The sequence below is a fragment of the Dermochelys coriacea genome, chromosome 4, assembly GCF_009764565.3.
Source record: "Dermochelys coriacea isolate rDerCor1 chromosome 4, rDerCor1.pri.v4, whole genome shotgun sequence".
In the NCBI taxonomy this organism is placed as follows: Eukaryota; Metazoa; Chordata; order Testudines; family Dermochelyidae; genus Dermochelys; species Dermochelys coriacea.
Genome location: NC_050071.1, coordinates 139694100 through 139721057, shown reverse-complemented (window position 1 = coordinate 139721057; position 26958 = coordinate 139694100). Strand labels below are relative to the sequence as shown.

At 39.7% G+C, this 26958-nt stretch overlaps 1 protein-coding gene across 1 annotated transcript in view; it reads right to left on the bottom strand.

The window, feature by feature from the left end:
- The window catches only part of ATRN (attractin), a 262010-nt gene that overhangs the window by 131816 nt on the left and 103236 nt on the right, over positions 1-26958 (bottom strand). Inside the window, 8 exon segments of the mRNA XM_038398370.2 lie at positions 4209-4346; positions 5831-6064; positions 8000-8185; positions 10611-10827; positions 13211-13392; positions 15562-15700; positions 16417-16532; positions 18302-18522. Of these exon segments, the coding sequence (XP_038254298.2) occupies positions 4209-4346; positions 5831-6064; positions 8000-8185; positions 10611-10827; positions 13211-13392; positions 15562-15700; positions 16417-16532; positions 18302-18522 (1433 nt within the window).

The window sequence follows — 26958 nt, the reverse complement described above, 5'->3', positions numbered from 1 at the left end:
CTGAACAAAAGGGTACTGCTATCCAACACTGATTTAACACTTCAGCAAACTTTGGTTTCAGGTACTTAGCCAGTGACTTCCACCAGTAGAGCAGTTTGATTTTCTTTAAAACTTGGCAGAAAACATGTACTGCTTATTATTTCTTGTATTTAATTTAAATGATAGATTACAATACATTTTGGCCTTAACATAGGATGACAATGCCAATTTTGATCTTTTTCATAGGTTTTTTTTATATTCCTGCATTTAATTTAAATTGTAAAATTCAATTTGATTTTAAAACATGGATTTTATTTATTTTAAATAGTCAATTTTTATCCACTGGGGACCTCATATAAGCCAAAACAATTTACGAACTATAGATTAGCACTCCCAGAGAGCAGAGCTCCTCAGGCTTTTTCCACAGTGCAGACTGCAAAATACAGAGATTATCTCAGGGACCACCTCCATTCTCATTCACTGTCATGAGGGCAAACTCCCTCCTCATTCATGACTGCATAACATCTCAGTGGCAGCTATTGCACCCTTTGCATGGAAAAGGATTTATGTAGTTTAGCTGTCTTTCAGTGCAATTTAGCAACTCACAGGGGCAAGTGCAGCACTCTATCACCAACCAGCTACTTGTGGACCACCAACAAATGTTCCAGACAGCACCTTTTTAGAATCATCACCAGAGAGGAAATGTATCTGATCTCAGGGCTAACAGTGCCTTCTATTTTCTTCCAAATAGTATTTTTATCTAGCACTAATATTTCTTCATGTGAAAGTTCCATCGGACAACTCAGAAACACTGAATAAACTAGAGAAAGCTCCCTGACAGCTATTTTTGCGTTTCGATTGGTTATATTTTCTGCCCTTAGTTATTAACATTCTGTTCTACACAGGACAACACTATTTTTAAAAAGCAGCTGCTGAGATGGGAATTAGCTATCATCTGGTTATGGTCTTTCTGATATTGCAAATGGCAAGGGGCAAATAAGAAAAGGGAAAAGAACTCTCTTTCGACCAAGTGGCCACAGCTTTATTAAGCCTTAAAAACAGCAGCATCCTAAAGTAATCTATCTTGGCAAGAAGGAAAAAAGGGAAGACCTCAGCTACCCCACTTTTTGCTGTCACCTTCTCACACTTTTTGTCACTCAAATTCCAAGTATGCCAACATTTTTAGGGTCAAAAAGCCTACATTATTCTGAAGCCTACAACTATTCCAAGACCTGATCACAGTTCTACGTAGACCAATGCACAAGTCAGCCACCAAGTCATATACAACAGTTCAATTCACAGGAAAGAAGGATTTTTTCAACTTCCATCCTTGGGAAAGTTGGAATCACCAACCCTGCCATGCCTCTGACATTAATTTTATCCCATTTGAGAGGGAATCTAACCCATGCTCTGCCATACTACCAGAACCAACTGACTAAAGTTGCAATCCTGTAAATCAAAGGTATGTTAATCATACCATACAAACACAATCACCAATAGCTGTTGAACACACAACTGCTTCCAAGTATTCACGCTCCCCCAAAGGCTGTGACTGAAACACCGTGTGCAACAAAGTGACCAATACAGACAAAACAAAGAGGAATTAATACCCAAATAATCCCAGAGGAGAAAAAAGGAGGCAGCATAAAGGGTTAATATAACAGAAGACTGCTCCTGGTACACACCAACCAATCCAGTGCCTGTAACGAACTCTAGGAATTCACCGTGGCAGCCTTTCCAACAAAAAACAGCTACAACTGGCTAGCAATTGCTCAGGCACCATGGGATGTAGCCATGCCTCCCTGGTCTCCATTTATAATCCAGGCTAGCCCTCATTGGTCAAACTGTTTTGTTCACCTTCACAGTAAATACTGAAAGAATGAGGGTAAACTAAAAACTTGGCCAAATACCTTACAGTATTTTTTTTCTTCTGACATTACCTACTAGCTTTATCAGCTATGGATTAAATGTTAATTGCTATCCTATTAATACTTACCATGGTTTCTAGCTTTTTCCATACCTTTGAATAGAATTTGGTTTGGGATTTTACAAGGATACTAAGAGAGAAAGACATTCCACTCTCATGGCATATGAACGGATTTGAGCATTTAACTTCCTTCAGTCCATTTGAAATCTCTGCTTCAGTGCTTCCCACCTTTGACAGACTTTCATAGCCAAGTCCCTAGTGGAGGTCATTGAGTCTCTGGCTCTTCTCTTTTTGTGTTATAGAAAACTCTGCTTGGGGAAGGTTCTCTGGAGGTACGGATGGGTGGGAGGATGCTAGCCACAGACTGTGACAGGAAGCCTTCCCCTCTGTGCCTCTTTAAACCTCCTTATTTCTCAGGCTGTAGATCATGGGATTCAGCAGTAGAATAATCAGGGTGTGCAGCATGGAACTAGCTTTGTCCTGCTGATCCGAATACCTTGGCCCAGGCCACAGGTACACCAAGATGTACAGGAAAGAGATCAACAAAGACCTGACAGTGACGATGCAGGCCAAGGCCAGGACAAGCATCTCATTGTTCCGGGTCTCAGCTCAGAAGAACTTCACCAATGGCAGGATGTTGCAGGAGAAATGGTTGACGTGGCTGGCGCCACAGAAGCACAAGAGTCATACAACACACGAGCAACAACGAACTGTTTCTATGTCATGCTCAGATAAATAGACTGGACCCTCCCTGGCCCCCCAAAAAGTAACTTATTCTGTGTCAAATTCTGTGTCACAGAGACACACTGTAATCCACCAGTTAGAACTGAATGCTGGGAGTAAAAATGCATGCCTTCTATTGACAGCTCGCTCTCCAATTCATTGCATAGCTTGGGCCACTCATAACTCTGTGCCTCAAGGCACCCTATGTAAAGTCAGTTTAAAAATACCAGCAATAATAATTCACATAGATGTTACATGGTTTAATGTTGTATTAAGTATATAACATCATGCCTACCATATTTCATTTCCCAGTACTGCCAATCTAAATATCTAAATCTAAAATACCTATTTTGGCTAACAGTATCTTATATTTTTATAAAGCTTTTCTTTCTTAAGGAGCCCAAAGAATTTTTCAATTTTAAATGTAATTCCAATGGGGTTTCACTTACTCCACCACTGAAATCCAATCATCTTGCAGTGAAATATGGCAACGTTTTAACAATGCACAGCAGTCTGACAATAAGAAAAGGAGTACTTGTGGCACCTTAGAGACTAACAAATTTATTTCAGCATAAGCTTTTGTGAGCTACGGATGCATTCGATGAAGTGAGCTATAGCTCACGAAAGCTTATGCTCAAATAAATTTGTTAGTCTCTAAGGTGCCACAAGTACTCCTTTTCTTTTTGCGAATACAGACTAACACGGCTGCTACTCTGAAAGCAGTCTGACAGTTAGCAAAGAATACAGTGCATGTCTAAAACAAAAAGAAGAATTTAGATATTGTACGGTAAAGGGCAAATTCCAGCTTGATTTGCTACCAAAACACTGGGATTAATACTACTCATTTAAAAAAAAAAAAAAAAAAAAAAAAAAAAAAGGAGCACGGAATTTTTAAATGATCCACAATGGGTCATAGGCTTTAGAGATGGAAGGGATCGTTATGATAATCGAATAAGATGTCCTGAATAACACAGGTCACAAAGTTTCATCAAGTGATTTCTGTATTGTGCCCAAAACTTTGGCTAAACTAGAGCATCTCTTTTAGTAGGACATCTAATCTTGATTTAAGGCAACTCAAGCAGCATCTGTCATCTGTAAGAAGATATTTCCAGCAACAGACTTCCCCCTCAGCAAAACTAACGACAGTCACGAAGTCTGTACAAGCTTAATTTGGCCCTCTTGGGCATATTTGTTATGCTAAGTTTTTTTTAAATTACATACTCCTATGCTATTTTTGTCTCCACAGAATTCCCGTCTCATTCAGCACACAGCATGAGTTCTACCCCTCATTCTGCCACAGACTTCTGTGATGTTTGACAAGACTCTCCCATAATGCATATGCACAGGAGGATTGAATTAATGTTGCACAGACAGCCTTCATCCTGGCATTTCCTAGTTTTTGAGAGCTTGGCTTTACAACCTTAATGTTCTTTTAGTGTAGTTTGGATATGTAATAAATGAAATACATTAGCTGAAATACACTAAGAGGGATCTGATTTTCACTCAGATACTATGGTGATAAGCTGCAGTATAAAACTCCCAAGATTTGATTATACTACAGATTTAAGACTTCACTTACACTGGCATGTTCCTCCATTAGTAGGATCTCCATAGTAGCCAGATATACAAGTCTCACAGTGTTTGCCAGTTGTCAGGTTCTCACACTTTTCACAGATGCTTTCATTTACACATTTACTGTGCCCATTGCACTGGCAGGCTGAGGAAACAAAAAGATACTTGGTAGTTGTGCTCAAATGTAGTGTATCACAGAGTGTCTGAAGAATCTGATCTGCATTTTGGGTTAGCAGCTTAATCACTTTATGAATGGAACTACCTCATGCAAGTTCTGAATTGCAAAGAGACCTTGGTTCTCATGCTATGGGCCGTGACATCTGAGATCATCACAAAGATGACTGTTTCAAATATAAAATGTTAGAGAGGTATAAAATAAATTGATTACCAAAGTATACAACAGAAATACAGTTCTGAGTGGACTGGAATTAACAATAGGGAGAGGTTCATGGGCTTGGAGGGAGGCAGGCAGTCCACATAATTCTGGGATCTTCACTAGATAATTCAACGCAAATGTGCTGCATAAGAAACTGGGCCTTGCTAATAGGCAACTGCATATTTTATTTAGAAAACCAGAACTGCATTCCTTTTTATTTTCATTCATTCTTCCTGCTTAAATATACTCAAAAGTGATTAATACAAAAAGACTAAAATGCTGTAGTCTGACTGTGGACTCCTTCCTTTTCAATATCAAATTTACATTCTTTGTGCATATTTCACTTTTTTTCTCTTCATTTAGTAACAGGAAATTAAGTTCTGCAATCATTTAAGCATTTGGTCTTTTACCTGGAGTCTAAGGCTATGTCTACACTACACAGCTTTTAACAGGGGTGAAAGTGGGCTGGTACAGTACAGCATACCGGGTAAGAAGCTGGTACCAGCCCATACCAGCCGACGTTAAAGCATTGTCGCTGCCCCTTTTGCCTCCCCCTGTCGGTGGCCCTGCCGGTAAGGACTGTACCAGTAGGGCCACCAACGGCCGGGGTGGGAGGGGGTGGCAAAAGGGGCAGCAACGTTAAAGTGCTGCCATGGCAAAGAACCCTCCTTAGGTCGGCGGCCCTGCTGATAGGATCCCGAAACAGGGGGCGGGGGTAGTGGCGGCTTCCCTGGGGTCAGCAATTTAAAAGGTCCCAGGGCTCCCGGCTGCCACCACTGCAGCAGCAGCTGGAGCTCCGGGCCCTTTTAAATCGCCGCTGGAGCCCAAGGCGGCACAGGCCAGGCAGCGCAGATGGGCTGGCTGGGGGAGGCTGACCCCCCCCAGCCCCACCCCTTCCACCCGAGGCCCTGCCCCTTCCGGGGGCCTGGAGCCAGGCCCCTGTACCGGTAAGAGTTTATTGCTACTTTCACCCCTGGCTTTTAGTGACATGGCTGTGTCACCACAGCTGTGCCGCTAAAAATCATACAGTGTAGCCGCTGTTTGTCTGCTCTTCTGATGACAAAAAACCTCTACTCCCAATGAGCGGCATTCACACTGGCACTTGCTGTGGCTAAACTTTTGTCTTGGGTGGAGGGGGGAGGGTTCAACGCCTCTGAAAGACAAAATTGTAGTTCAATTGCCAGTGTAGACATAGTCTAAGTTTTATGACCTCTGAAGTGTTTCAATTATTAAAAAAACTTCTGCTCAGTTACCTGGACACTGGATAAAGGACCAGTTGTATTTGTTCTCTGCCGGACACATGCTGACATTAAGGATGGGTTCCAGGTAGTATTTTCCTGTTGTTGGTGGAGATGGCATCTTTACTGGACCTCTGTAGGAGCCTTCCATGCATTTCCCCTTTCCTGTGTTACTAGGGTCTGTACACCAACCACAACCAGGCTGTTCCAAACAATGACTACATGTACAGTAGCCAGAACAGTTTGCAGCTTTGAAAATAAATGTCAAATGGTAAAATAAACCATTGGATACCTCACAGTACAAGACAATATTTGAAATAAGAATCTTCATATGCCTTTTATTGATCTTGACTGATCCTTACAAGTTGGAATCAACATTTATTCTAATACATTTATAAACAGATGTATTTTCATGAATTTCTATTCGTGTACTTAATCCGACAATCTCAAAGCTTGCTTTTAAACTTTATTACAGACTAAACAAACAAACAAACAAAAAACAGCCTGTTATCCAAATTGGTACAGTAAGGCACAGAGTCTAAATCATTTAACCAGTTACAGAGAAAGCCATTAAACAGCAGAAAAACACCCAGTCCCTTTCTAAAAATTAAACAATGCACACTAAAATTTTGCCTAATGTTTTCAATTAACTCTTTGAATTATAACTGTCTTATTTACAATAAAATATTAGAAACATGAAATACATGGTCTCCAAATGAAGGAAAGAAACGGTTTTAATTTGATTAACCAATGACCTGTTTCAAATCTTTACCGAGATGTGCCCCACTTTATTTATACATGAACCATATACAGCTTCTATAGCAAATATAAAACTAAATTAGAAAGAAGGGGTTATCAAGGTAATTTGTCCTCAGTCTACTGTCTCCACAGAACCACTTCGTAGAAATGGAGTGCAGCACCATGCATACGCAAAACATTCTAAAGCAAACTCAACAATTAGGGGGGTATGAAGGTCCCTCAAGCCCAGCATCCTGCTGAGCTAGGGTGTAAATTCCACACACCCGTTAGCTATTCCTCAGTTCCTTGCTAATAAGTGGGACTGTTTCCGTGATGACATAGAATTTGTCTTATTTGCAGGATCAACCTCAATGTTGTGCTATTCTGCTTAAATACACAGTTTCATTCAATCACAGATTTGATCTTGAACAAATGAAGCAAGATTTTCTGTACTTGTAGAGTAGTATTATGTCTTTCTATCTAAACTATTGAATTCTTGGCAGTGTTTGCATTTTGACTTTAGAGGCAGAACAATATGCTTCTATTACTTTGCTCCATTCAATCACATCTCCTATCACTTCCTTCAACTTCAGGCATGTGGAGTAAAATACCTATCTGTTTATGAATTAATAATTCAAAACTAATCATTGTACAGTGTTTATAAGAAATTTTCATATTCACTGAAAAGAGAATGAAAAGAAACAACCTATTGCATAAAATACTGTAGAATGAAAAATAAGATGCTAGTCGGCTTCGTCCAGAATCGTATCATCAGATTTCTTGACCAGCTTCCAGGAGTTTCTAGATCCTAGCAAACTCAGCCCCCTAATTTTCCCCTCCAATATTTAATGATAATTCATTCCCCCAACTACACCATTCTCTATTACCAATGACTTTGCCCAGACCCCCATTCCTACGAGGCTCCTACAAAATTCTATAACCTGGTATTTTATGGTTTCAAAATACACAAAACGAGAACCTTGATGTTCTCCTCACTGCTGTTTAACTTTTAGAATAGCTCTCCTTTTAATTAACAGATCAAATTAGAAATGAATACTTCTAACTTAGCAAAAATATTTTACATATGTTTTGCTAATTTAAACATTTCAGAATGACAAGTTGAAAAATTGAAAAAATTCTGAAAAAAATACTGGATATGTTTTCTTCCTGAAAAAACTGAGTTTTCATAACCCCATTTGAAAGCTTATGTTATTTGCTGTTTAGGTTAGAGCCATACTTTAGGGCACAATCCTGCTCAACACCTTCCATGAAACATAGCATGGTCAAGGATTAGCCCTTGAGTTTGTAAAGCTCATCCAATCAGGGATCTGTGATTTTTCTAACACTGTGTAACTGCTTATGATTTTGTCACATTAAATTTGTTAGCAATTTATCTAAGCCAAGCTTTCTTAGACCATCTTTCCAGGTACAGAGGAAATTACTCACGTGGACAACTGCTCATGGTGTACCACTCCATACACTGGCCATAGGGGAAAGAGGCCACGTAAGCATTTGAGTCCACGCACTGTTTCATGTTACTGCACCACATGCATTCAGAGCTGCTACTCGTGCATTCTCCACACGCCGTCCTCAAGGCACAGGGTGTGCGACATTGCTTGGCACTGTGGTTAGCTGGGCATTAAGAAACAACACTCAATCACATGAGAAAACAGATTACACGATATTCTGTTTTATGGTAATAAATTACAGGCCCTTGCTCATTTGCACAATTAAAAAAAAATAGAGGTGAATCGCTCTTTGTCAACTAGCCAAACTGGGAAGTTCAGTGTGACAAATATACTAGAGCTGGGTAAATACTGGATTTTTTTTGGTTTGCTGGCAGTTCTGAAAAATTGAAAACAGCTTTGTTTCAGGTTGAACCAAAAATAAAATATTTTCAAAATTTATGATGAATCAAGAAGTCAAAAAAAATTGAGTTGGGTTGAAACAAAACATTTAGTTTTAACCTAACTTGAAATTTTTTTGTTCCAATTTCAGGTATTTTCATAAATGCAAAAAAGAACTAGATTCACAAAATGTAGGGCAGGGGGAAGATGACTTCTATTGTAATCGTTACTCTAGTGGTTAATGTACTTTCCTGGGTTCAATTCCCCCTTCTGCTTGATGTGGAGAAATTAACTTGAATTTGGGTCTCCCCCACTGCAGGACAGGGTCCTGGCTACGGGATATTCTGGTATGGTGCTCTCTCAGGCCATGTCTACACTACCAGCTAAACTGGCACCGCTAAGTCTATGGGAGAGCACTCTCCCGTTGACTCTGTAATTCATCTCCCTGAGAGGCAGAAGCTATGCCGAGGGGAGACCGTCGCCTGTCAACATAGCGCAGTGTGGACACCGCTGTAAATCGATCTAAGCTACGTCAACTTCAGTTACATAACGGAACTAGCGTAACTTAGATCGACTTACGCCATTAGTGTAGACCAGGTCTCAGTCTCCCCCATTGAACCTGTTCTACTTTGTATAAATAATTAAATAGTCTTGGAAACAGGGACTTAAACTCTGGTTTCTCACACTTTAGGTGAGAACCCTAACCACCAATCAATATACCGGTAATCATTCTCACTCTCTTTCCCTGGCTCAGAACCTAGTCATTGTCTTTATGAATGATTACAAATTGCCGCAATGCATTTTGTGAATAAACTCCTTTGCTTCTGTCAAAATGCCCAAAACTGAAACAGACGACATTTTGAGTCTGGTCAAAACAAAATGGCATTGCCAAAATGTTTTGATATTTTTTGTTTGGTCAAAAAACTATGTGATTAACTCGTGCCCAATTTGTGAATAGTTTCGGGTTCGCCAAAACTGCATTTTTCAGTGATTAGTTTATTTCACAAAAAATAATTAGCCCAACTGTACTACTAATTGAAAAATCTCTCAAAATTTAGTTTGAGTATTTCATTCAGTTGTTGCTGAACTGAATCATTTCATCTGTAAAGTGGCCATGATGAGAAACTTTACAATACAAGATCCAGTAGGAAATATATCAGTTACAACAAATTCATTTTTCAGTCATTATGACTTATCTTCAGGGCAAATGCAGAGTAAAACTGAAAGGAAACAACTTGAATGTTATTGCTATTTATATCTTTATAGTGCTGCATATACGTTATCTATATAGCCCTCTTCACACTTTTGTGAAGTTAATAGTGTCAGCATTTTACATGTGGAAGAGTGGGATAAAGGTTAAGTAACTTGACCAATGCTACAGATCAAATCAGTATTAGAACCAGAATTCTAACTCAAGAATTTTTGGCTCCTAGTCCGGTGCTTAATCCATTAGATGACAATTTAGACGAACCATTCTCAGATCAAAAGGGACAGACACAGACCAAGTTAAGTTTAAACTAGTTATAGACTAGGTTAAAATGTTGTGAGAAAGTTTCTGCAAACATCTTCATCTCTAACTTCATCCTGCTCTAGCGCAAAGCAGGACTTACATTGGTGTGGCTAATTTAGATATGTAATCAGCCAGCCTTTCTAAAAAAATTAAAAAGAAGGCTCTAATTGTTATTTAGATTAACTATCTAAAATGGAGAGTTAATATACCCAGCCATTTTAAAGATATGCAGTTCCAAAAATGATAGAGGACTTTTCCAAAAGCAAATAAACTCATTTTTAAAAACCTCTCATATTTCCAAAGTGTTTTGCTCAATTAATTTTAAACTTCAAAAAAAATTATCCTCTGGCTAGACAACAAAAAAAATTCAGGTAGAGAATAGATTTTATTTTTTAGTAAGAAGATTGTTCCATACCATAATTAACCTGAATGTCACATACAAATATACAATAGGGAGAAAGTTTTAAAGATAATTATTACTGAATAGTCTCACTGAACTTCTGCTGGTTTTTTAAATGCCTGATTTTTGTACAGAATAACTAAAAAAAGTATTGTTCAAACTGGTCTGTTTGGTTACTGAATGATGCAAACATTCAAAATTTAATTGGGGGAATCTTATTTGTGTTACTTAGACAGTAAAATACTTCTCAACTAGTTTCCCACAAAAAAAAAATTTTTTTTTTATCAGCCGCATATTTACCAGGCCTTTCACAGATACTGCTATTAACTTGGTTGATACATGTTGCGGCCTTCAATCCCTGCTGATAAGGCTCAGCTAAATATCCACAAAATCCAGCATCACTTGGTTCCCCAGGCAGCCACTGGAGCAAGGTGTTTGTAAATGGAGACATGTCTTCCCAGCACCAGTACGACACATTGATCTTCCGCAGCCCAACCCATGGGGTCAAAGTTTTGGGCTAGAGATAAAATAAATGTTCGATTGAATGAACACCACAATTTTACCACTTCGCATAGTTAAGAAGCAGGACTTTAAAAACAAACAAACAAACAAATAAAAAACTAACATCATGCAACGTGTATGAACCACTCTACCAGATTTGGAGGTGCAAACATTAATTAAGAGCATATCGTTTTCTCAGTCCCACTGGACTTACAGAGCACATCAACTGGAGAATTAACATTCTTCAGGCACGTGCCTTATTTCTCTAATTTAAAACACACCCCCTCCCATCTCCCACACCACTTCACACATAGTTTTTAAATAGCTGAAAAAAGGTAAGCACTAGAGAGGAGGCAGAACATTTACATATACTAAACCTGAACAATTCTGAAATTAACAAAAAGTTGGCCTTAGATGCTCATGAGTGTACTGTAAAAGGTTGGAAATAGAAACAGCAGTTTTCTGGGGTGATTGTTATACAGAAAGTAATGACAACTTAAAGAAAACAGCTACAAATATTTCAGAGTAGCAGCCGTGTTAGTCTGTATTCGCAAAAAGAAAAGGAGTACTTGTGGCACCTTAGAGACTAACAAATTTATTAGAGCATAAGCTTTCGTGAGCTACAGCTCACTTCATGCATCCGATGAAGTGAGCTGTAGCTCACGAAAGCTTATGCTCTAATAAATTTGTTAGTCTCTAAGGTGCCACAAGTACTCCTTTTCTTTTTGCAGCTACAAATAGTTTATCTAAGCAATGAAAACTTTGGGACGCCTCACAAAGTAATCCATCTACTTCAAAACCTTTTATCTTTGCTTAACTTAAGCCTGCAACACTTACTGAAGCAATGTGGGTATCCAGCACCTCTGAAAAATCAGGCCACATTTTTTCAGAGGAACTACAAACGAACAGACAAGCTGCAATCACTCGGCTCTCAACCAGTGAGCACTCTCCCTCAGAAGGTCATTACCAGAGTGAAAGCAGCACATCATTGAAAGGCAGAGTTCAAATACCAGATACAGTGTGGCTTTCTACCAAAGCTATTTTTAGAAATTACAAAACTTGCTAAAACAATAAAACATACAAATATAAACTAAAACCAAAAGATTCCTTGAAAATCTGCATAGTTTTTCTAAGACCCTCACCATTACCAACTCTCTAAGCAATAAAGACAGGTTTCAGAGTAGCAGCCGTGTTAGTCTGTATTTGCAAAAAGAAACTGAGTACTTGTGGCACCTTAGAGACTAACAAATTTATTAGAGCATAAGCTTTCGTGAGCTACAGCTCACTTCATCGGATACATTTGGTGGAAAAAAAATTTGGTTTTTTTTTTCCCACCAAACGCATCCGATGAAGTGAGCTGTAGCTCACGAAAGCTTATGCTCTAATAAATTTGTTAGTCTCTAAGGTGCCACAAGTACTCCTTTTCTTTTAGCGAATTCAGACTAACACGGCTGCTACTCTGAAACCTGTGATTAGAAAAAAAATCAATTCTATTGATGTGCAAGCAGTAATAGATTCTAAATCATTTTATTAGTTGTGTTGGCTCTGTAACGTTAACGGGAAAATGTTGGTCACAAGAGCAGATCTAACTGAATATTTCACATGGGTCTGTTGAGTATCAAACCACTTTTCAGAACAGAACAACAATTTAAGAGCTTTACATGAAGTATATATGGTGCCCTGTAACAGGGTGCTGGCCAGGAGGTCCTGAGCCAGGCCCCTGTTAGCTCAGCTCCAGTTAAGAAATATTAATTGGGGCTGGCTGAGTATGCCTCGCATAATTGCTAGAAGGGAAGCACCTGAGGGCCTCATTAGCCAGGAGGCTATAAAGGGCTGGCAGGAAAGAAGTAAGGGGGCGGAGGAAAGGGAAGAACCCAAAAAAGGCTGGGCATCCCCGCTGGCTGGAGAAGCTAGCTGTCCCCCCAGGTTGCTACTATGCAGTGGTCTGTAAATAGAAGGTGGTGGGAGTTGACACTGTAAATAAAAGGCACTGGTGATTGCACTCAGAAGAGGTCTGTGTGTGATTTGTTGCAAAAGCAAGAGAATGCCTTGCTACACGCCCCAGTGGAACCTTTATTTACAGTCTAGGGTACAGTTCACATGAGAACTACTCACCTTCATGTTGCAGTCATGTATCCCAAATCAGAAGTGTGTGTGTGATTTTATTATGTAATGATATTCTTGAGGCACCCTGCATGTTTATATTTATGTTACACATTTACATTCTCTACTATTTCACTGCAAAGCTGCCATGGAATATGTTGAATTTTAAAAGAAAAATCAGTCCCCTGATTTAAGAGGCATATTTTGACTTTGGTACAAAACACACACTACCACAGGAAGTACTCTTCCATATTCAGCGTTCTAATACTCAAATGATATTCAAGAATCACACTCACCAAAGACTGCATTCTCTGCAGCTCCTTTAGAACAAATTCCACCTTCTTCTGGGTTGTGAGAGATGCCAGTAGAGCATTGTGAGTTCTGCATGCCAATTTAGCATTGTCATAGCTCTCTTTTGTACTAGTGATTTTCAAACACGAGTTGCCAACCAAATGCCAGTTTGCTCCACAGATATTTTCTATGAAAAAAGTGAAAGCAATTCATGATACACAAAACCTTTATCCCACAGGTCAAAAAAAATCACTCAGAGATGGAAAATGTCCTCCACAAGGGGCCCTCAGCATTGGAGCCTATTTAATCCAAAAGAGCTTGGTTCACCAACCTTCCTGCCATACTAAAAGGCACATCTATTAACAAAGGCTTTTGGAGAAGGAGTAGCTTTGATGGGAACAGATCTTTCGGCAGGAGTGGAGTTTTGTTTGGGGTATGCAGGTTAGCTACTAGTTTTAGTTGGATATTTGTCTCTAATTTATGTCAAATGCACCTTTTTAATATTTTTGTCAACTGAAAGAAATTAAATATTCAACTAAATTCTAGTAGAAGAAATATGCCCTTGCCGTCGGAAACAACCAAAACAGGAGGTAGGGTGCAGTATTGCCAATCCCAAGAATTAAATTTTGAGTTAGACTCACTCCCCCCCGACCCAATCATGAAATTGGCTTGAAAAATATTACATAAAAAATGAATACATTTTGGGCTTTTTAACTGCTTTCGGTTCTTTGAATTTTTAGGGTGCATTCAGGTCACGTTTTAAAACCTCTCTCTATAACCAAATGGGCTAGAAACTTATTTTTTGTTAAATGAAAGCCGTTTCTTGTCACACGACTCCAAGCGCTTAGGACTAAAGAAAAGTGTCAAACAGAGAAAAACATTAAATTATGAAAGCTGGCAATTTTGGAGGTGGGAGGGAAGAAACATTTCTCTTTCAGATTTTTTGAAAAATAAAGTATTAATTCAAGCCAGTATACTCGTTGCCCTACTTCATCCAGTTGTAGAAATATTCAGGATACAGAAGTACTAGGAAAAATAATAGAATTTAGTATTTTATAACATCCTCTTGATTCCCAAATGAATAATACAGTACCAATCTCACATTAGACAACAGATGATGGGAAAGCACACATTTTTTGATAATTAAATTAGCCTTGATTACAACTGGGTCTTATGGAATATAAAATCTTTTGAAACAATTACATGAATAAAGAAATAGAAAAAAGCAGGACAAAAGCAGATCTGAAATATTATGCTTGGAGCTTAAGTACAATCTCTTCATCCACTATATTACTACTGCTTGGGCTGTCAATTAATCACAGTTAATGCATGTGATTAATGCAAAACAAATTAACTAGATTAAAAAATTGTCACGATTAATTTCAGTTTTAATCACACTGTTAATCATAAAATACAAATTTAAATTCATTATAAATATTTTGGATGTTTTTCTACATTTTTCAAAAATACTGATTTCAATTACAACACAGAATACATAGTGTACAGTGCTCACTTTAAATTATTTTTATTACAAATATTTGCACTGTAAAAAATATAAACAAAACCTCATACAAGCCCATTCAGTCCTACTGCTTGTTCAGCAATTGCTAAGAGAAACAAGTTTGTTTACATTTACAGGAGACAATGCTTCTTATTTAATGCCTGCTTCTTATTTACAATGTCACCTGAAAGTAAGAACAGGCATTCACCTGCTACTGTTGTAAGCTTTGCAAGGTATTTATAAAAAAAAAAGAAAAGGAGTACTTGTGGCACCTTAGAGACTAACAAATTTATTTGAGCACATGCATCCGATGAAGTGAGCTGTAGCTCACAAAAGCTTATGCTCAAATAAATTTGTTAGTCTCTAAGGTGCCACAAGTACTCCTTTTCTTTTTTGCAAATACAGACTAACATGGCTGCTACTCTGAAAGGTATTTATGTGCCAAATACACTAAACATTTGTATGCCCGTTCATGCTTGGACTTGTAGGCTCTAAAGTTTTACATTGTTTTTGTTTTGAGTGCAGTTACATAAAAAAAGTCCACATTTGTAAGTGGTGTTTTCACGATAAAGAGATTGCGGTACAGTACTTGTATGAGGTGAACTGAAAAATAGTATTTCTTTTCTGTATCTTTTTTACAGAACAAATATTTGTAATCAAAAATAAAAATCAGTTGGATTTCAAAGCAAATCTCACGTAAAATTAACATGTATATAAAATTAATTGTTCCTTATAGAGAACAGTCCTTACCTCACCCTAATCTTAAAAACATACCATAGATTTTGAGGAGGAAAATAAAGAATGTTTTTGGATTTAGGGATTTTGCATTTGTTTTTAAATACAATATATACGTACCAGGTAAAGCTATGCACTCTTGATTTCTGGGCTCCCACTGACAGTTCTGATCCATGGCACAGCTTTTACAACTTGTCTTTTTGTTACAATAATATGCGGGGTTATCCTTGGGGCATTTGTCATATTCAGTAAGGGGTACCTAAAACACATGGGATGTTTACGTTTTTTTCTTACATGTCTATTCACACTCACAAGGACCACAACTATAATTCTGTAGAAGGGGCAACAAATTAGGTCTACCGAAGGACCAATATTTTCAGAAGATGTATCATGTTCAGAATTCCTTCCCAAAACCTGCATGCTAAGCCACCTCCCTCACCATGCTCAAGTCCCTCTTAAACCAGTTGTGCCATCTTGCTTAAAAGATTGAGGAGAGAATCAAGGGGTTTTTGACCTTATGAATGGAATCATCAAGATGTGCACATGCCTTACCAAATAAATAGTATGAAGTTATTACTGGCAAAGATGTCGATGAAGTGGGTATTCACCCACGAAAGCTTATGCTCCAATAAGTCTGTTAGTCTATAAGGTGCCACAGGATTCTTTGCCGCTTTTACAGATCCAGACTAACACGGCTACCCCCTCATTCTTGATGTTATTACTGATACCCTCACCTTTCCTTGCCCCTTCCCATTCTCTCTTTAGGATACTCACTACTTAAGTAGCTGAAGTATAATATAATCCTCATTCCCACAAAAAGCCACTGAACCTCAAGAAATTCAGATGTTTGTAATTACAGTTACTTACACAGCAGAAACACATACATGAGGTCATTGTGACACACATTAGTTTTCCTGACATTTGAAACTTCATAGTGAGATTAACATTTTTAGAGTGATATTTAAACACCTTTACCTGATCATCTGTGCAGTTGTTATGCTTTAAGATACACTGGTCAGTGCACCATTGACAGTTATTCGTATTCGCTGTACAGCTATAGCAGTCTGTAATCTGATTACATTTTTCATGGTCTACAACAATTAAAGAAAAAAACCTGCATGACCCAAAACAAACATTTCCTGACAGAGTTCTAAGAAGCTGTTTACAGACGTGATATAACCAATGGCTGTGCCAACAGATTTCCCATAACCCACAACATCTATCAATTAAACTGGACTTCTGGTTTTTACTTTAATTTAACTAAGTTGAAAGAAATTCCATTAATTTCTTCTGTGAATAATTTTAAGTTGCTTTCAGGAAAGTGCACGTGCAATTAAATGCAGAAATACACACAAATGTTGAGATTGCCCATGTAAGCCCAATAGATATATGTACAAATGACAAATGGACATCTAATTTAAGTGTGCAAATGCAGACACATTTTTCTGAAATCCTGACTCTCAATTGGGAGTTTCATATGAAGTTTAAATCTTCCAGTTCATCATCTTCCTCGTTTATCTTCTCTGCTTATGCAGTACTTTGTTTATACAGTAAAGATCCCAAATTACTGTCCTTTTATATCAATTGTTTACGCACAATTAAAGGATGCAATATACTACAGAAGGACGTTTCTGAAAAAAATCAACTCTGGGAGCTGGCAGAGTACTGGCATAAACTACTGCAGACTTGATAGCTGTTAGAAAATTTAATAAAAACGGAGTCCAGAATTAAATGTAGTTCCAAGAAATTGCTCAAAGATTAGTAACTCTATGAGCCCCCTTCTCACTCTTGTTGAAAAAGCGATAGCAACAATCATCTGATGTCACCTCCTCTCTTGGTGAGCACAAAGGAGTGCAGCATGGCCCTGTTCCATCTTTCCCAATGGTGCTTGTCAACAGAGTTGGTGGCTCTCAGAATGACAAATCTCAGTCACTTTCTATGGAACAATGGTCCAAGCCTGGCTCCTATTGGGAAATTTAATAATGGAGCAAAGAAAATAGCAACAGTCTGAGTTGGGTGGATGTTTAAAGGAGAAAAATTGAGAGTTTTAACTGTCCACTCCAAAATCGCCAAGCAATCATTTCAGCAGCAGTCTGCGGCCCTCAAGCCATTTCTATCACTTTACTGTAGCATTTAATTTGTAAACTGTCCAGTTTTTATTAACACAAAATTAAAGTCATGCTCTCACAGTAAGACACACAAGGCTATTTATTACAAGTCTACAGGTGCACCTTCTACACAAGGTATGTAGCAATAGATTGCTAACGCACACGCTGTTGTCGTTTACTGCTAGAAGAAACAAATACTAAACACATTCAAATTATTTTTGGGACCACAAAACCAGCCAACTCCTGGATTTTTACTCGTTTATCTTTTTGCTAACTCTTGGAATGTTGAATATTTTCAAGAAATAACCTGAAGTTTATAACTGTGGTAATGAAAAGATTTGGCATACCCAATAGTGTAGGCGCACTTGACTTGTTCATGATTATATCTGAAGTTCATATCATATAGAATCCTGGCCCACAGTCCCTGACATTGGCTATTTAGTGAACAATGTAATGTACAAAAATGTGAGGAGGAACAGAGAAGATTTGAAACAGTATGGAAAGAAAAAAAGCAGAAGTCTATTCTATATACGCTTTTATTCCACATTCATCACCATAGTATCCGAGTACCTTCCAGTAGTGCATTAAGCTATGTGACTGTACATCGGTCACATGATGTTTGTTCTTTTATCCTCTCCTCTGATGGAGAAGCATGAGTGGTGGAGTGTCTTGTTTTGGTGGTAGTGCATCTTTTTAACACAAATATACTTGTTGCTATGTGTCTAGGTTACACAAGTGTAATGCATACATACCTGGTCTCGAAGGACATTCTTCAAAAACTTTTTGTTGTTGCTCTACTGTTGCTCTTTCCCATGGGACACACAGAGAAAAAGTGGTGTTCCACACACACCTGACTCCAGGACCTGCTCTTAAGCAAGATGTCTCATTGTCATAAGCTTCACAGCTTTCTGGTGTATACCTCAGGATATCACTCAGGAGGAGACTGTTGAAACCTCCAAATATATACATAGTGCTAAACATAAATAAGAAAATTGAAGTAAATGTTATGTTCATATATTTGTACCTATATTTGTAGACCATATATAGCTGCATTTCAGTTATACAGCTCTTGATAACTGTGCAGGGCACCTAGAAAAGGGATAGGAGCCCTTTTCTTGTAAATCCAACTAAATAAATAGATGTTGGTTAAGGAACATATTAAACAGAATGATGTCTCAGATTTCCATTAGTTCAATAAATCTGAATCCATGACTTTTGAGCCATAAACTGCATCAGATCACTCCTCAGTCAGGGATTGTTGTGATGTATATGTTGCAATACGGTATAGGTCATACAGGCCTAGTATAAATGTTGTATGCATACGTGAGTTGTGTGCTGGCACTTGAAGCAAGGATTTAAGGTTATGAGCAGTCAAGAATTGTCATGCAAAACAAACTTTGTCATGTCCATAAGAGGAAATGGAATGTCTTGGATTATGGCGGCCTGCCCAGAATTGCTGTCCTGAAATTATGGATGAAAGATTTATTAAACAGACAAAGAGCTAATGACGCAACAGTCTGGTCTATAAAAAAAGTTGTTTGCTATAGCTGAAATTGGAGTCAGACACAGACCCAGATCCCTGAAAAAGAAGAGGCGTGTAATGTGCGACTGCCCACGCCTTGTGATCGGACTGAATTTCGACTAGCCATTGGGATTTGCTTCAGATCTTCAGACTCTGGTGTAGTATGAAAGGAGTGTGAATGTGGAGTGAGTGGGGTTTATATTATAAACCAAAAAAATATTTAGAGCATTATATACCAACACTGTCCAGCATCTGCCTGCTACCCCATCCCGTAGGAAGGCCTCTATCAGAGCCTAACATTTGGTGGAGAATTGCGAGGGGGTGGAGGGGAGAGATATAAGGAGTGCCGGATTGTGAGACAGGGTCTCACAGGTGACTCCTTATTTGTGGGATTAGAAGTATGCATGGGGAGATACTGCGTCAAGTTTTGGGAACATGCCATATTAAGTATAAGTGAGTGAGAGCGTGCGGGGAGATACCGTGTGAGGTTTTTGAGATGTTTAAAAAGAGTAAAGGGGTAGAGGAGGCATGCTAACGGATTAAAGTTAAGCCCCTTCTATGTTAGAGACGGAGATTACTGCATTTGGGACCTGCCCTTGGATGGAGGATACAGTGGAACCTGATGTGATAATTGATACATTAGAAAACATGTTTGAGAAGTATGTACAGCTATACAAGCCTAATGCCAGCAAGAAGCAGGGGAGCTGTGATATGGTTGTGTGGCGGGCTACGAAAAAGGTAATTGAATACAAGGGGGAGGCATGTGCAGGGCTACAGACCCCGCAAGAAAGTTTTAAAATCTGCCAGGAAAGTTTAGAGAAGGAAGTAAGGCAAGCACAAGTAATGCAGACTCATTTGTAACAGCTGGGAAAAGAAACTAGAGAACTGGAAAAGAGAATGATGGAATGGGGAGACAGGCAAGGCTCTGTGGCATCAGAGCTGGGAACAAAAAGAAAAGGAGTACTTGTGGCACCTTAGAGACTAACAAATTTATTTGAGCATAAGCTTTCGTGAGCTACAGCTTACTTCATCCGATGCATCAGATGAAGTGAGCAGTAGCTCACGAAAGCTTATGCTCAAATAAATTTGTTAGTCTCCAAGGTGCCACAAGTACTCCTTTTCTTTTTGCGAATACAGACTAACACGGCTGCTACTCTGAGAGCTGGGAACGGAATACTGGGGAACAGACTCTGCCAGCATGTGAGCTATGAATATGTTTGCTTGGAATTAACCCCAATAAACATTACAGTGCCTGCATTTTGGATTTTTGGTCTTCTGCTTTCTGTTGGTGTGACAGGAACCAGGGGAGAGGGTAAAAGAAATGAGACACTTAAGTCCGCTTGTACAAAGTTTAAAGCAGGGGTCTCAAACACACCGCCTGCCAGCTCCTTGCGGCATTCCCGTCGGCCCAGCATTTACCTAGAGCAGCTCCATCCCGGCGCGCACCGGGGGCAGGACAGGCTCCCTCCTTGCCTGCCCCCGCGCCGCTCCGGGAAGCGGCCGGGACCTGGGAGGATGGGGCACAGGGGTCTGTGTGTTGCCCTGGCTGCTCCTCCAGGTACCTCTCCCGAAGCTCCCGTTGGCCGCGGTTCCCCGTTCCCAGCCAACGGAAGCTTCGGGAGAGGTACCTGGAGGAGCAGCCAGGGCAACACACAGACCCCTGTGCTCCCCCCTCTCCCAGATCCCGGCCACTTCCCGGAGCGGCGCAGGGGCAGGGCAGGCAGGCAGGCAGCCTGCCCTGCCCCCCCGTGCATGCTGGGCCAGACCTGCCCCCCCGTGCATGCTGGGCCAGACCTGCCCCCCCGTGCATGCTGGGCCAGACCTGCCCCCTGAAGTCCTCCTGCAGCCGAACCCCCTGCCCTGAGCCCCCTGCCGCACCCCACACCCCTCCTGCACACCAACCCCCTGCCTTGAGCCACCTGCCATACCCTGCACCCTGACCCCCTGCCCCACCCTGCACCCTGACCCCCTGCCCGCTGATGCACCCCGCACCCCTCCTGCACCCTCTGGGGACAGGGAGGGGCAGAGTTGGGGTGGAGATTTCAGGGAAGGGGTTGGAATGGGGGCAGGGAACGGGAGGGACGAAGTGGGGTAGGGGCGTGGCCTCACAGAAGGGGTGGAGTGGGGCGGGACCGGGGCAGGGAGGGGTTGGTCAGTGGTGCGTCCCTCAGGCCAATGTACTAGTCCTCATGTGGCCCTCGTGGTCATTTGAGTTTGAGACCTCTGGTTTCGAGTAAAGGCAGCATTATGAGAGACTGCCAGTAATTTTTTTTTACGTTTGGTGCTACTCTAGTAAAGGCTACTGGAGGATTGTAAATTAAAGTTTGGGGCGGTTAAAAATAACTTGGCACAACAGGGTTTGGAGTCAGAAGCCAAGTTAATAGACATCTTAAGAGACAGGAGCTGCCACTTGGTTAGAGTGAAAAAAGGAAAAAAAAAAAGTTTTGAGATGAAAAAAGGAGAGCGAATGGGTTAACCCCTGAAGTTGCTCAGAAACAATTAACTGCAACAGAGAATAGCACTTCTGCAATTCAACAGAGGTGCAAACAAAAGCAACAACAACAGAAAAGCCACAGGGTAAGGCAGCTGTATTGCACCTTAAAGAATTGAATGCAGAAGTAATAAGAGAAGAGTTGCAAGTAGCTTTTGCTAAAATTAATACTATAGACTTTGTAGGGAATTAAACACTTAGGATCTGTGAGAACATTAAAAAGTAACAATTGTGGTGTTATAAAAAGGGAATTCTTGGTTTAATAATAAAACCCAGTAATGTAAATATAAATACATGTGCAATGCAGTAGTGCCACATTGGGTGGAACCGTGGTAGTTAAACAAATTATACAAGGGGGTCAGGTAGAGTGGCTACTGCTCCACAATGTGTTATCCCCAGAAGTCTTTACAAGTATTCTGAGGGGAAATGGGCCCTTTTTGCAAGGGGGGGGGGGGAAGAGGAGGGGTATTGGAACTTAACTTGACTGCCTTCAATTATACAAAATGGGAATGTAATCTGGGTATAGTATTATGAAAAAAATAATTAGAGCAGTGCAAGGGATATTAGGCAAAAAAAAAAAAAAGAATATGTGTGTATAAATATTTGTGTGTAATTAAGTAAGGTTTTAAGGACCTAAACCAACACTCCTTGTTTGTAAAATTCTGTTTGTAGGTTTAAGATAAATTGGGTTTGTTTAGTTTGTAAATAAAATAGTAATGCCATTAAAACGACATTTGAATCTCACATCCAAAGTTGCAACATTGACAGACCCTTTTGCCAGAGATGGCCAGCTAGTATGATCTGGCTTTGGTATTTAGCATTTAACCCTTTGGGTACTTCCATGTGGTTATAAAGTTTAATATCTTTTAAAATGAGGACCAAAGAATGTGGCCATGGCAGGGGTAGCCACAACTGGGAAAATGGAGAGAGACTCTGGATCCTTTTTATTTTGGTAATAAATAGCAGTTGAGTACTGCAGGAGGGGCACAAAGAGACAGACAGTGTATCTCTGAAGCAAGAGCAGAGGTGAAATGTACAAAAGAAGCAATGTCAGAAACACCCAGCCTTGAAGTGGCTCTAAGTATTCAGACTGTCACAATGTTAAACCTTGACATAAATGCTAGTGAGTATCCTTGTAACAATGTATAATGTGTGTAATTTTTTTTTTGGGGGGGGGAGGGAGGGAGGGAGATTTTCAGCATGCTAAAAATGATAATTAAAAATAAATCTCATGTTCAAAGATCTCATAGTAATACTCTCAGCTATTACCTGTGAATAAACTTAAAGCTTGGCACAGCAGAGATGCCATTACAAACCTGGTCTGCAGTACAAAAAGGAAAACTGAGGTACTCCACCTCATGAATTTCATAAACAAACAGTGGGATAATTCACCCTTTTCTTTAAGGATAGAAGCCATTGAAATCCCACCTGTCTATAGAACAAATCATAGGAAAGTATAGAGGTAATTTCTCTGTTTTTCTTGCAATCAGCAAGGAGATTCATAAGAGAGTGATTTTAAGCAATAATCTGTCCCCACAACGGGGAAGGAAATTTTTTTTTTTGTTTTTCAGACACTACAGGCAAGCTGGTGCCAGCAGAACAACTTAGAACACCATGGGTCTACTGTCACAACGAAAATTATGCCGTGTGATTTGTCTAGTTTGTCTTGTCATTACCATTATTTTGATGGAAATTTGTACAAGACAGATTAACACATATAGCAGCAAAAGTCAACGCATGGTATGATCTGCCTAGAAAGCCTGGTCCACTCAAGATGGGAATTTAAGTGATATACCAAATTCCAGGAGAACATTATCTATTCCCAGCCTGCTGCTACTGGGAACAGAGAATGGAGGGTGGAAATAGGTTCATTGTATGCAGTGAACAAAGACAGGAGAGGTAAGATGGGTACCTGAAAAAAACTGCAAAGGGATGAAATTATTAACGTCTGCCACGCCATGGCACATCAAGGAATAGAGAACATGCTTTTTAAGGTGAAACAAACTGAAATTTGGCCTCGAGTACGGGAAGATGTAGAAGGATTTGTTAAAAATTGTACAAAATGAGTGGCAGACAGCAATAAAACACCTAGTGCAGGGCCATTGTTACATCAGAGAATTGTATGGCCACGGAGTAGGATATAAATGGACTATATTGACAAGTTGCCTAACACTTTCAGAGGAAATCAGTATTTGCTGGTGGTGGTAGATTCTTTTTCCGGATGGGTGGAGGCGATTCCTACCTGGAATTATACTGCAGAGACAACCACTAAGAAATTATGGGAAATTGTTTTTAGCAGATATGGAACTCAGAGTAATTGATTTGGATAATAGACAGCATTTTGTGGGGCAAGTAGTGAAAAGCTTACTAAAAGCTTTAGGAATAAAGCAGCAGTTACACATTCCTTACCATCCTCAATCATCAGGATCAGTAGAGAGAATGAATCCAACAATTAAGCAGGCTCTACGAAAGATGGTACAGGAAACAGGTAAAGATTGGGATGAGAAATTACCATTGGTGTTTGTGGCAATTTGAAGTAGTCATCGGGTAGGTACAGGGAACTAGCCGTACTAAATTCTCTTTGGAAGGCCTATGAGGCTGTGGAGCCCTCTACTATAGCCAGGAGAAGGGGAAGTAGAGGAAGTATTGCTTACCCAATGCGTTAAAGAGTTACCGACTGAACTTAAGAAAATGGAATTTAGATTAACAGGTGCAATTTAGAAAGCAAGAGAACATGTGGACTCACACAGACCACTCAAGATACGAATTTGTGAACATAGGGGATAAGGTGATGTATCTGAGGCTGACATCAAAAGATCATGTCTTGGAATCAAAATGGGTTGGAGCTTTTTCAATTATGAATAAAAATTTCCCTCAATGTAGTGCAAATTAATAAGGGAAAAAGGGGGAAATGGGTACACACATCACAATTAAAGTTACGGACCAAAGCTTAATAGAAGAGGAATGTCCAACTGCATCGGAGATATCCCGAACAGATCCTGAATTGGAAGTGTGGATACTGTGCTATGACTTTTGCAATGGGCTTGCTGCTTACGCTCGTTTTGCTTTGCATTATTTGTCTGGTGGAAAGATTGTGCTGTGTGAATTACATTTTAGGAAGAAGACTATCAGAGCTCGAGCAAAAACAGAAGGGGTTAGCAAAGGCTTAACAAAAGCGGTTGAGGTAGTATATTCTGAGGCACTGGACATTATTCTTTTGGAATAACGACCATGACCTCAACACATAAGAGGTGGAACCAGAAGAAAAAAAGTTTGCAGGGAATGAAAACTGATTTTAAAGTAAAAGTTCTAACCGTGTCAGCAATGATTCAGGAAAAAACAGAAATTTTGGCACCCTGAAAGGTGGGGGATATGACTTCTTGTTTTTATATTTTGTGAGTATCAGGAGAACTTTAGGAGCACAAGGATATGCACATGAGAGCACCTCTAAAATGGAGATATAGATTTAAAGGAGCTAATACATTCAACTATCCATGTGACATAATGGAGAAAATACGACCAAACAAAGACCGATGGGAGTGGGAACCTTTTGAGGTGAAATTTGAAATATGGTGGGAAAATAATAAGGATTTACATGAGAATATTTAAAACCAGAGGACTTGGAGAAGCAATGGAGGTATTTTTATATTATAACAGGGGAGTGCTGGTTGACCTTTAAATTTAGTTATAATGAAAATAACCCAAATATAAGCATCCTGAATTGCACTTTTTGGAATTTGGGATTTAATGCAACTACTCTGGATGTGATTTATGAAAAAGAAGTGGCTAATGTCCATGTGGGATGGAATGAGTCAGCAGCTCTCGAAGTGTAGATGTATGATGTTACGGTAAATTCTTCCATAATGGTGAAATTAAGCTGTTTCAGGAAAATCAATACAGGAATATACTTTTGGGGACATGGTAGGTATTTCATGCTTCTTAATCAAATACCAGTAAATAAAACCACACCAAGAATCATGGTGGACGAACATCCATATAGAAGGGGGGAAATAACTGAAGCCCCAACTATTGTGCACCAAATGATGTAGCTGGAGGGGTCGCGATTAAATGTGAGTGCACAACATTCAGAGTGTACGCCATATGCCTTGCTTCTATTACTAGCATGGCAACATCAATGGGGAGATGGCGCTAAAACAAGTCAAAGAGGTATAGGAGAATATATTGTGGGTGGCACTGGTGCTGAGGTTGGGGTGTTGAATTCGTTTGATATTGAGACGTTATGAAGGAAAATGTCTTGGGTGAGACAATGCCATCACAAAGATCAAAATTATGCTGTAGCCCTTTGCACATGAACAGTCAAAGAGTCATTTTGTCAACTGATAAAATAGAACACTATTTAGCTAGGGAATTGATTTTTCCAAGCTCATGAGGGCAAGGATCACATCCATGTTTTAGGCACAATAACACCATATGCGTTACTGCTATTTTTACACACCTGCACACACAATTTTGTTTTAATAATGACTAGTTCAGGGGGTCTCAAACTTCATTGCACCGCGACCCCCTTCTGACAACAAAGTTACGAAGTGATCCTGGAGGGGGGCAGAGACCAGGCCCTGCCACCTTGGGTGGGGGAAGAGGGAGCCACAGCCCAAGGACAGGGGTGGAGCTCAGGCTTTAGCTTCAGCCCTGGCTCCCAGCAAGTCTAATGCAGGCCCTGGCAACCCAATTAAAATGGGGTCACAACCCACTTTGGGGTCCCAACCCACAGTTTGAGAACCACTGGACTAGTTAATGCAGAATGTGAAAACTAATAGAACTGAATAGAAATTTGGTTGGCAAAAGTTCTTTCCTTTCATCCTACAGTTATTTTTGGTCCCAATTAAGAAAAAAACTTAAGTATGTGCTTAAATGCAATTCACAAAAGTCATTGCATTGAAGGTATTTAGTATACAGTCAAGCTGCTATCTATTTTGTGTGAGATTTTCAAAGGCATGAAGGGCAGCTAGAAGCTCAATTCCCTTGAAAGTTATTGGGAATTACAAGCCTAGCTCCCATTTGTGACTTAAATAATCTCCCTCCTTTCATGTGTTTAAGAGAGGCATCCTCAGAGAGAGATGACACTGGAACCAAAACCAGAGACTTAGCAAATCACATATTCCTTAAAACATGGATTTTATTATACCAAACTCAGCCAGGAAAATGGCATGGACCCCAACTGTATTTGTGCCTAAACAGCATATGTTTCGTGGGTGCAAAAGAGAGATGAGGCCAGACCGGAGGAAGGCTACAAGCAAGCAAAAAAAGGTAACCAAGATGTGAACTGAGGTCTTATAAGTAGGAGCAGTGAAGAAACAGTCTATTTTTGGAACTATTAAAACTAATCAAAAACAGAGATGACAATGGAGATGGAGATGGAGAAGGGAAGAGAAAGA